We start from the raw sequence: 10,733 nt of genomic DNA on the forward strand, positions 1-10,733 counted from the left end.
ATAAACAGTAACCTCTGCAATTTTCAGAAATTACCTTTATATGTTTAGATGTTTTTGAGGGATGCACAATTTTTCAGAACATGTTGGAAAATGCTGAAAAGTAAAGTTGCAAGAGCCACAACACAAGCTTGAAAGAACACAGAGGGTTTTGCAGGGTGCAGAAGAGAAGTCCAAAGTTAGCCGTTTACCTGTAGGTCCTGGTACCTAGCATGAGATCCCCATAAAAAATTCCTCCACTTCAAATTTGAAGAGGCAAGAACTATCCAGTTGCAGTGCTGTTAGTCAGCTTCCTTTTATGATGCATTTCTCATGGCATTTTGCCTTTTTAATTGCTTGGGGAACATCATTAGTATAGGTGGGAGTTTTATTTCTGGCAAACGTGTATCACAGAAATCCCTCGGCCACCTCTGCGGAAAGGTGAACGATTAAATGTGCCATAGCCAAGAACTCCTTTCTGGGCTGGAGTTGGTCTTTGCAGGTCAAGGGGCCTACACGTAATGAAATGGAAAAGTTCATAACATTATTCTGCCTTCTCTGGGAAAGATGCAGGATCTTATTCTCCAGGTCTATGGATTCGCTCTTTTTGTTTCAGTTTGGTTAGCATAATGTTCTTTTGTAGGCAAGGTTACAGAAATATCACTGCTTTTCTTCAGGAATGAAAAAAAAGTGTGAAAATTGTGATTAGGACATATATAGTTATATGTCTTATAATTATTGTATTATATTGCATGTACATATAGTACACTTATAATTAGTGTATGTCCTAAAGGTTTTTTTCTCTTCAGATGTCATGTATTTCTTTTTGATCTTGGTAAGTAAAGTAGGTAGTAGCAGGGAGGAAAAGAAGTATATGAAGCCTTTTGGTAAAGAAGGTTGGTATGTGTGTAAAGTGGTGTTATATATATGTGTGTGTGCTTATATATAGTGTATGTGCACATGTATAAATAAGTATGAAGATTGATGTAAAACAGTGTGAAATAGGATGGCTTGAGATTTTCTGCAGGGATCATGCTTATTTGGGTTATACAGTACTTTGTTCGGTTGGGGCTGTGGCTATGGCTGTGGCTTTCGTTCTTAAGGTTACAAATACTGGTAAGTATTTTCTACCAGCTCGGGAACGCAGTAGAGCACGTTTCTGCACTTTTCTCATACTCTGCCAAGGTTGTTTTCAGCCCCTTTTTGGAGGCTTCTAAATTTGGAGGTATGGACCACTGTGTAGTGAATTTAAACTTGCTGACAATGAGTGCTCGTTCCCAAAACTTCTTTTTGGGCACCTGCCGAGGTAGTTCATGGACCATCCAGGGATTTGCTACAAGGTTGAAAGATGCTACTTCATGCTCATCAGATATTTTTTTGATTCCTCATGTATGAGACTTTTCTACGAGCCTGATGGAGAAGGAATGTTGTAGGAATGCTTTTGTGGTGGAGAAGTCACTTCAGATCAATGACTCTGCAATCGATGTCAAATGATTAAACTGGGAAAACGACAAGTTTTGCAGAACATATCAATGATGTGTCTTCTAAATTACCATGGTCTAAAGAACACTTATTCCCAAACAAGGACTGCTTTCACTGAACTATAGCTGACTGATCTCTCTTCATGGGACTTTTATTTTTCTGTGCAGATTGGCTGATGAATTACACATGCCTTCCCTGCCAGAGATGATGTTTGGAGACAATATCCTAAGAATACAGCATGATCGTGGTTTTGGAATTGAGTTCAATGCAACAGATGCTTTAAAATGTGTCAATAATTGTCAAGGTATGATCAAAGTGGCTTGTGCAGAGGAGTGGCAAGAGAGCAGGTACAGTATTTTATCACCAGCGGGCAAGTACTGGTGTGTTGCATGTGAAACTGTCATAAAGTAGTTGAAAGAACAGACTGAACTCTGGAAGACCAGGTTGCACTTGGTTCTACCGTAGGTCCAGTGTGGGATCACAGAAGTCACTTAGCTTTTCTTTGCCATGATCATCCTCTCTGTTAAATTAAGTCAACTGTATTTTTTCAGTTATGTCTTGGCTTTCTTAAAATAAACTACACGCTTAACGTGGCTTAATGCTGTTTCTGTTTATTCAAACTTGTAGGGCCTCGAGCATTGCAAGATTGTATTGTGTGGCGTGTCAAAGTGCAAAATGCTGTATGTGTTAAAAATCTTAGCCTTAGGAACGTAGCAGGACAATTACCATGCATGAGAACTAATTATACTGCTTAGCATTTATCAAATTAGTTGCAGAGCACCTAGAAATAAAGCACAGAGAGAAATCAAAGCTGTCAGGAAAACTAAGGCACATAGCAGTGTTAATGATTGCTGTGTGTTATCAGCAGATTGCTTTCTGCCTACTTAAAGAAAAAATTATCTTTAAATACAAATTTTTCTACAACATTGAACTAAAATCTTTATTTTGACTCAGGACTGAGACAGTGTTAGCACAGGAATTCTGGTAACAGTTTTCTAATTTATTATGGAAAAGTTGTGAAAGAAGGAATACTGTATGATTACATCTCGACATCGCAATTGCAGCACAGACAATGGTGCTGTTTTTCTTCGAGAGTGTGGGAATCGTAATACATAATCTTATGCGAGGCTGTCATTTTTTAAGAATTGCTACAAAGCATGCTGTTTTTTCTTTCGCTTCTTGAGGAGTGAGACTGAGCACACTAAGGAAGTTGTCAAGCCATATGATTGGACCTACACAACAGACTACAAAGGAACATTGCTGGGAGATACTGCAACATTAAAGGTAACCATTTTCTCCTTGTTAAATGCTGATTGCATGTTGTTTCAGCCAAACAAACCCCACTTTTTTTAAGCTGTCATTTACCTTTCAGTAGGCTTCTGTAAAATCTTGCATGCTTCATAATTTCTGACTTGAAAGTATAGTTTGGGCTCTTCATGTCTCTCAGCATGTTATCCTAATCAAATCATGGCTTATTTTAATAAGTGGGTTTTTTTTAAAGCATTTTAGGTATATATAATGGGTGCCATTGTGTCCCTTAGTGAGGACTTAATCGGAGCGTAAAGCACACGGGAATCTTCAGCGCTTGCTGGATACCCCTCTGAAGCCCCGAGCTTCTCACATACAACAGAACTATCAACCGTGTAATTCTCTAGTACTTTTACTCTCTGTTGCTTGCCCATTTGTCTAAGCAGATAGTGTAGATCTGGCTGCTTTTGATGGCTTTATGTTTTTCTGCAACAGTAACTCCTCATATTTAAACTCACGGCCCTCCCTTGTCTTTATGTACTTTAAAATGACTGAAGTTCCCAGCTTCTCTTTATTGTATACAGATTGCTTGCTATTAAGTGATAACCTGTATCAATTCACTAGGATTGCATTAGTTAAAGACCACTTGAGTTGTTCTGGAATTAAAAGTGCAGCATAGAAATAAACAATGTCTTGTTGGCCCGTAGTCTTTAGGTAGTGAATGTGTATGAGTGTGTGTGGAGACCATGAGGTGGAAAACATAGAGGTACTTGATTTCCATGGAAAGACTGTATTACGGAAAGGCTTTATTTATCCTGTTCAGGTTTTGTAGTGGGCTAGAGACACTAAATGCATGGAATCTTGTTTGTAACCCAGAACTTCTCATTTGTATGTTAAACATGAGGCATCTTCAAATGTTTTGCAACGCAGAAAGTGAGCAGAATTGTTTACAGCCAAAACCCTGCTGAGCCTACACCCAGAAGGAAGTTTATTCAGAATTTTCCACTCTTGGTTTTTGCGTTGATTGATGTTTCCTCTTGGAAACTTTGGTTTTAATTTTAACTTTTTCTCTTAGAGATTTGGGATGTTTTAAGCTTAATGCCCTAAAAGCTTTTTCCTTTCTAAGACTAGCAATTGCAGGATTTAAAAGATCGGGGTGAACTTTATGTAGCTTGTCAACAAATTAATATGCTAACTGTTCTTAATCTTTTTCTTTAGGTTGTTCCTACAACAGAACACATAAATACAGAGAAATTGAAAGCCAGGGAACAAATTATGTTTTTTGAAGAAGTACTTCTGTTTGAAGATGAACTTCATGATCATGGAGTATCAAGTTTGAGTGTAAAAATAGTGAGTATGAAGAGGTGTCCACAAGACACTTGGTGATTGGTGACTCAGTTGGCTAATGGATGCAAAATGCAGACACTTTTTGCATGCTATTCCTTCTGAGATCTAAAGCGTAAAATGCAAAGTTCTTTATCCTTGCTCTTAGAAATATAATCTCACTGGAAACTATGTTGTCTTAAAATCTTACTGCCAGTTGCTTCAGGAAACAATCTTTTCCCTCTTTCTGCATCCTGCTTAAGAATCTTTTGAGAACGCTGTCTGCCCTGCTGTCCAATGATAGCTGTAGCATATCAACAGCCCAAATTTTGACTTTACTACTGAAAGCTCCTCGTACTGTCTTTCACTGTGAATATCTGATGTTGATGAGTGCATACTTAAAGTAAAACTTTAATATACTGAATGGAACACCTTTATTTTTGCAGAGAGTTATGCCTTCCAGCTTTTTTGTGCTGTTGAGGTTTTTCTTGCGAGTTGATGGGGTACTTATCAGGATGAATGATACAAGGCTTCATCATGAGGTAAACCCATATTCACCATCATGAATATTTTACAGACACTCCCTTGCCATGTTACTTTTAGAGAAGACCTGCTGGTATTCCTGTAATTTAATACCGATGTTTGGGGGCATAGAAGTTACCTGAACTGAACTTTCAAGTGTATTTTGTTATTGTGGTGGTGCTGAAGTACCGACCAAGTGCTGGATGCCATGAGGCTAGGTATTGTATGAGCAGAGAAGGCTAGTCCTCATGTGAAGTAATTATTTAAATATATTTGACAGATGCAGATTAGCGAGGAAGTACAAGAGGGAAAATAGTCAACAGTAAATGGTGTGATATTTTTCTTATCCTTGTCTCCAAGTAAAAGTTTTATGGCTTGTCTAATATATGACTGCAAGTTTTAACTTGCACACAACTGTCCATACTACATTGAGTTCTAGTATCTCACAAATAATATAGAATGTAACAGTTGTGGCTTGCTTATTCTGTCTAGCTGTATCCATACTGATGTAGGAGTTCTAGCTGAGTAAAGATTAACAAGCATATTCAGTCATAGAATTTTTTTTCATTCATGCACGCAGAAAGGCGATTTTTAGGAAACAAAACGTTGCTAAACATCTTTCTCTGTGAATTTGAACTTATGTTTTTGCTCCTAGTTGAAAATCTGTGGTCAACCAAATTCAAATGCTTACTATATTATATGTATTTAAAATGCTCATTTTGCACTGATGCTAGATGATAATTTTGTAATTAATTTTTGCCATTTTTTCCCATTAGGCTGACAAAGCCTACATGTTGCGAGAATATACATCCAGAGAAAGCAAAATATCAAGTTTAAAGGTATTGCATTTTTTTTAAATGGCTTTTTTTTTTCTGTTTGCTTTTTAAAATTGTTTTCTGGTCAGCATAGAAAATACTGTGTCTGTAAGTCGTTCTTTGTTACGTTTGGAGTTGATACAGAGGAAAAACCTTTCTGCTCATGCAACTTTCAAGGCAGATTTGCATTTGTAAATGTTCAGATCACATGACAAGATACGGAATTAGGTTACTTTTTTCTACTTTTGAGTTAACAAGATATTTTTATTATTAGTTTTTTCATAGAACCGTTCAGCCACAAAATCCATGTCCATGTCTCATGATGCTAAATTTCAGGGCTGGTTGTGTGCTTGCAAGTAGTATTAGGGGTTAAGATCTGCTTGGTAATAGACTCAATCAGTTTTTCTCACATAAGTTTAATAGCCCACCTTAAAACTCTAGTAATAGCTCAATAATTTGTGGTGCATTTGGAGTTGCAGGTGTTGATTTCTGTTCTTGACCCAACACCTGATCTTGAGTATTCTTGTTACTTTCCTTCTCCCTTGTTTTTCCTTCATCTGTGACTCATGTGTTACTACCCTTCTGGGGGAATATTTTTGTAAAATGCTTTTTTTTTTTTTTTTTTTTGGAGGAAAGGAGCACTTTATGATTTCTTAACAATATGTGATCCCTATAAACAGGACTAAATCCAGGCATGAGCGTTTTGATAGTTTCATGGTTTTTGAAATATGAATCAATGATCTAAGTTTTACTTCACCTCATGTTTAAAAATTACCATCTACGCTGTTAATTAATTTTTACTGCCCATTGTTATAGAAGGGAAATGCATATGGCTTTTCAGTTCCTTAGATCAGCTTGCGTAGGTAAAGCAAAGCTTTGCTTAGGTTTGAAATAACTGAAACAGCAGTATGATTCCTTATGTGTTAGGGGTAGCCAAAATACGGGCTGAATTTGAATAGCTCTGGATATACTTCTTAAAGAATGCTGTTGGGAAGTTCAAAGATAGTTTGCTCAGTATAGATTTTTTCTTTTTTTTTCCATCAAATATCTTGTATGTGGTAGAGTTAAGTTGTCTACAGGAATCTCCAGAGGAAGATATTGATTAACTTAATGAAACCACCGTACTTCTTCAAATATGAAATTAAAATCCAATGAGTTTTAGTATTTCATATAAATGTCTGTGGTGGACTTCATAAAACTAAGATACGTGTTGAGGCTTATCAATTATCAATAGCTAAATCTGAGCAAGTCCAGTGAATATATTGCCATGGCTTAAAGACATTAAGTGTGGGATCTGTTGTGGCCATCCTAGTCTCGTCTAGAACTAGAACCTCAAAAAGAATGTTTGTTACATTCAAGTGATAAATACATTTTTTAAAAGCATTGTAGCTGCTCATGAATGTCTCTTGACTTTCTTGTGCTTTTATAGTCTGCTGCTAAAAAACATCAAATACTTTTCCTTAGCCTTTTGATCCACCCAAGGAGTAAAAGACTGTATGTACATTTGAAATTATAAGATGAATTTTAATAATCATACCTGACTTCAGGTGTTTAAGTCAGGTAAATTACAGATTAATTGTCTGTAAAAGTTTGGTTTGGAATACCTTTCCCGCCCTTCATTCACTTTTTCATGTAAAATTTTTGCTTCTTAGCATGTTCCACCTTCCTTGTTCACGGAACCTAATGAGATCTCTCAGTATCTACCCATAAAGGAGACAATCTGTGAAAAACTAGAATTCCCAGAGAAGCTGGAGCCTAAACCAGAAGCATCACTGGAAACCATGTGTGTTAAGTCTAAATAAATGTGACTTTATATGGACTTGAAGTAGACTGGAGGTAATGTGATCATGTAACCATTGCCATGGGGGGCGGTTTCACTGCTAGTGGAATAAAGAATTTGGCTAATTTTTCTGTAGCCCTGAGGAAAAAAAAAAAAATTTCAAGCAGATTTTGCTAATGGTGTTTTTTGTTTGTGGTTTTTTTTTTTTTTTAACCTGTATCTGGAGTTAATGATAGACTGGTGGTGAGTGATAGTTTTCAACGGCATTGGAGAAAGACTGTCACGATTAAGAGTCTGGGTTCTGTTTAGTTCACTGGTTAGGCAGGCGTATTGTCTGGACCCTCCACCACAAACACTTCTATGAAGTTTTGGGTTTTTTTATTGCTGCTGCAGACACTAAGAGACTACTGGAGTCATAAAATAGGCATGATCTTATTTTTATTGAGAAATCATCCACAGTAAAAAAAAAAAAATAATTATTTTGAGCTGTCAGTCCTAAACTGTGTTTTGCTTGGCTGCCCCTACTGTGAGCTGATAACCAACTAAGTTACTTTTTGGAGTTTCTGATCCAGACTAATTTAAGAATATTCATTTAATCTGAGGATAGGCTTAAGAAGAAAAAAAAATTGTTTGACGCTATATAAAGGTAAAATTACCTTATTTGTGAGGCATTAACTCCAGAGCAGGAGAAAAACTGGAGGTTAACAGAGACACACACTGGCAAGTCTCCTCACAAATACTAGTTTAATCTGATGTCATCCAGATTCCTTGAGGCAGTTCTGGAGACTGTTAGTTCAGGTCCGTATGCTGCTACAGTCATGTACCATATTGGAAACGCATTGTACTGTATTGACCTGTTGGACATACTGGATGGTGCCTATGCATGACGGTTATACTGCCCTGACAGTCAAATTGCTAAACTGCAGAGTAGCTTAAGGCTGGGGAAGAGGAGGACATTTAGCCTCTAACCCCTGGAGGATGCTGGTATTTGCAGTTTTGAGAAACAAGATCCTATATAGCCTTAAAAGGGTGCTAACATGTATTCCAGATACATCATTTTGGTTTATTTTTAAAATTCTTTTAAGTTCTGATATTAATAGAAGTGTGATCACATGTATAGTCATGGTTTTAACTCAACGCTTTGTAGATTAAACTTCAAATATTTGTATTGCTTTTGGAAATCCTAAATTATGTTAATGGTTTGGCCTAAGAATGGGGGAGCTACACTGACTTGTCCAGGTTTACTGCTCGCACTCAATGAAGTGCAAGAAGCAAATGACTGTAGCGAAAAGCAGGCCTTGTGGTTTAAAGTGATGGCAGATAAGAACGTGTACACGTTCTGATGTCTTGGAGTTTTTATTTAAAAAATTTTCATATTCTACACTGCATGGCTTAACAGAACCAACCCACCTCAAAACCTGATATTTAACCAGGTCTTCTGAGAAATGATTTTCACTTAGAGAAGACCCTGAGGTTTTTAGAAAAAAGTCTGCTGCTGTCTAAGTGACTGTTTTCGTAATAAAAACAAACAGCACACTTTGTTTCACTTTTATTTGAGGCAGCCTGGTGTAATGAATTGATCATAAGGTGGAAAGGCAGGAACTAACTGCAGTTTTTCCTGTCCCCCTGATTTACTCTAACCACAGGGAAGTCACTTCTCTGTGCCTCAGTTCCTTGTATATAAAAATGAGAGATAATACATGCCTACCTCCCTGAGGGTCTGTGAGGATTACTTTGTAAGAAGTTGTAACAAGTTATTGATTAGAATATTTTTTTTTTTCCTGAATACACCTTCAGCCTTATCTTTGGAATCCTTTGGAAAGGATTACTGCAAAAAATCTTATGATCCGTAGGATAAAATGAGTGAAGAGAACTGAAATTAAACAGTCGCTGAAAGAAATTATTATCAGCTGGACATGATCTGGCTGAGTGAATTTATGCCTGCTTTGAAATAGAGGTGAGGTCCTTTATATTCCCCATTAGAGTCCTAAATTCTGTTGGCTTTTTTTCATCTTCCTGCACTTGCTTCCTAAAGATTTTAGTGTCAGGATGAAGAAGGGGCTGCAAATGAATGCAGTGTGGAAGTGATCAAAATCCATTTGGTACTAGATTATTATTATTTAGGTCCACTCCAGTGATAGAGGGATATGGGGAGAGAGTGAAAAGGAAGAGAACAACAAATCCCCATTTGTTGTTGTGAAGAGGTTTTGCTGGTAGAAGTAAATCACAGCACTTCTTTTACTCTAAGCATATATTATTTCACATACCTTAAAGGCTTATAAAAACACACTTTAAAGCTGGTAGTGACTGAGAGGAGAGCTGATGTAGTGCTAACATGAAAGAAACTGTATCTGCTTCGTTAATTAAAATTGTGAATTGGGTTTTGTCAGTGATGCTAACATTAAGCTCCGTTGGGCTAAAGTTTGGGGGGGAGGGAACCCACAGAACTGACACCTAGCATTGAAAAGGGTGCTCTGCATGTTTAACTTAGACTGTGTATTTTATCTCGTCCATCATACATACTAATTTGTGACCTGTTGATACAGTTGTCTTGAATGGACTTGAATCCTGACTATATAGATACATAATATCCATCTGTTTTGGGTGCTGTGCATTTAAGTGGAACACACGTGTTGGGGAAATCACAAGAACATGTTTAGGAAGTTACAGTTACTACAGAGTAAATCTTGGAGCGCTTTTCATCCATGGACTCTCTCATACCACACAGATTATCAAGAAGCAGCAGTATAAACTGGTGTACCGCAAGCTCTCTGGTACAAATTTTCCACAGAAAAGTACCACTTGGGGTACCTAATTTTAGGGGGAGGGAGCGGGGTGATTCTCCAGCTGTTTTGTGGCGAGTTTGACATGTGGCAGTTTATATTCTTTCTTGTATGTCGCTAAATAAAATGTACCAAACATTTTATAGTTCTGCTTTTATCTGAACAAAATAAACTGAAATAACTGCTCGCGATGCTGAATTTTGCATGCTAGTAAGATGTTGCATCCATGTGCCTTTGCCTGCCATCAGACCCACTCTGGCTGATGCAAAGAAGGCAAGATGTTTTCAGAACACGGTAGTGGGAGCAAAATGAAATCTGCTACTATTTCTGTAAGTGTCACTGTTACCGTTCAAAAGTTGTGGGAGGAGATAGGATACAACTAGGGAAGTAAAACTGGCAGCGGGTGCGGACTCTTACTTTCCGAAAGCCTGGAAAACAAGAGGGCAGGTCAGGCGCCAGCTATTGTATGCTCGGAAGAGTAAGAAATGCCTGACTCCCAGGGAAAGCGGGAGCGTTTGCTGTCTCTTAAAAAAAAAAAAAAACCAAAAAAAAAAACCAAAAACAAACCCACCAAAGCCTCTGACTTCCCGTGGAGATAATCGCTCTGCCATGTGAGCCTGGGACGGGGCGCTGGGCTGCTCTGTCTCGGTCTCGCTGCTGAGGAAGGTTTGCGGTGCTGGAGCTCGCGCTCCCGCTGCAGGAGGCTGCCACCGGACGGCGGGGGAGGCAGGCACGGGGCCAGCTACGCCATTCCCGGGACCTTGCTCCCCTCAGAGCCTCTCACCCGGCCCCCCGTGACGGCCT

General features: G+C 38.1%; 2 protein-coding genes across 5 annotated transcripts in view; both read left to right on the plus strand.

Annotated features, from left to right (window-relative positions):
* Positions 1-10,733, plus strand: part of TIPRL (TOR signaling pathway regulator) — a 13,742-nt gene that overhangs the window by 1,672 nt on the left and 1,337 nt on the right. For 3 of the 4 annotated variants that reach the window (XM_035894021.1, XM_035894020.1, XM_035894018.1), the window contains exons 2-7: positions 1,626-1,805; positions 2,643-2,742; positions 3,925-4,056; positions 4,476-4,571; positions 5,328-5,390; positions 7,019-10,067. In XM_035894021.1, coding sequence (XP_035749914.1) covers positions 1,645-1,805; positions 2,643-2,742; positions 3,925-4,056; positions 4,476-4,571; positions 5,328-5,390; positions 7,019-7,168 — 702 coding nt within the window. In that variant the 5' untranslated portion in view covers positions 1,626-1,644 and the 3' untranslated portion in view covers positions 7,169-10,067. Of the gene's footprint in view, positions 1-1,625; positions 1,806-2,642; positions 2,743-3,924; positions 4,057-4,475; positions 4,572-5,327; positions 5,391-7,018; positions 10,068-10,733 lie in introns of those variants that run through there. The other variant, XM_035894019.1, reaches the window with a different exon arrangement.
* Positions 10,208-10,733, plus strand: part of SFT2D2 (SFT2 domain containing 2) — an 11,377-nt gene continuing 10,851 nt past the window's right edge. The window contains exon 1 of the mRNA XM_009638545.2: positions 10,208-10,258. Coding sequence (XP_009636840.1) covers positions 10,208-10,258 — 51 coding nt within the window. The remainder of the gene's footprint in view (positions 10,259-10,733) is intronic.

This window comes from Egretta garzetta, unplaced genomic scaffold, assembly GCF_000687185.1.
Source record: "Egretta garzetta isolate BGI_Z169 unplaced genomic scaffold, ASM68718v1 scaffold465, whole genome shotgun sequence".
Classification (NCBI taxonomy): Eukaryota; Metazoa; Chordata; class Aves; order Pelecaniformes; family Ardeidae; genus Egretta; species Egretta garzetta.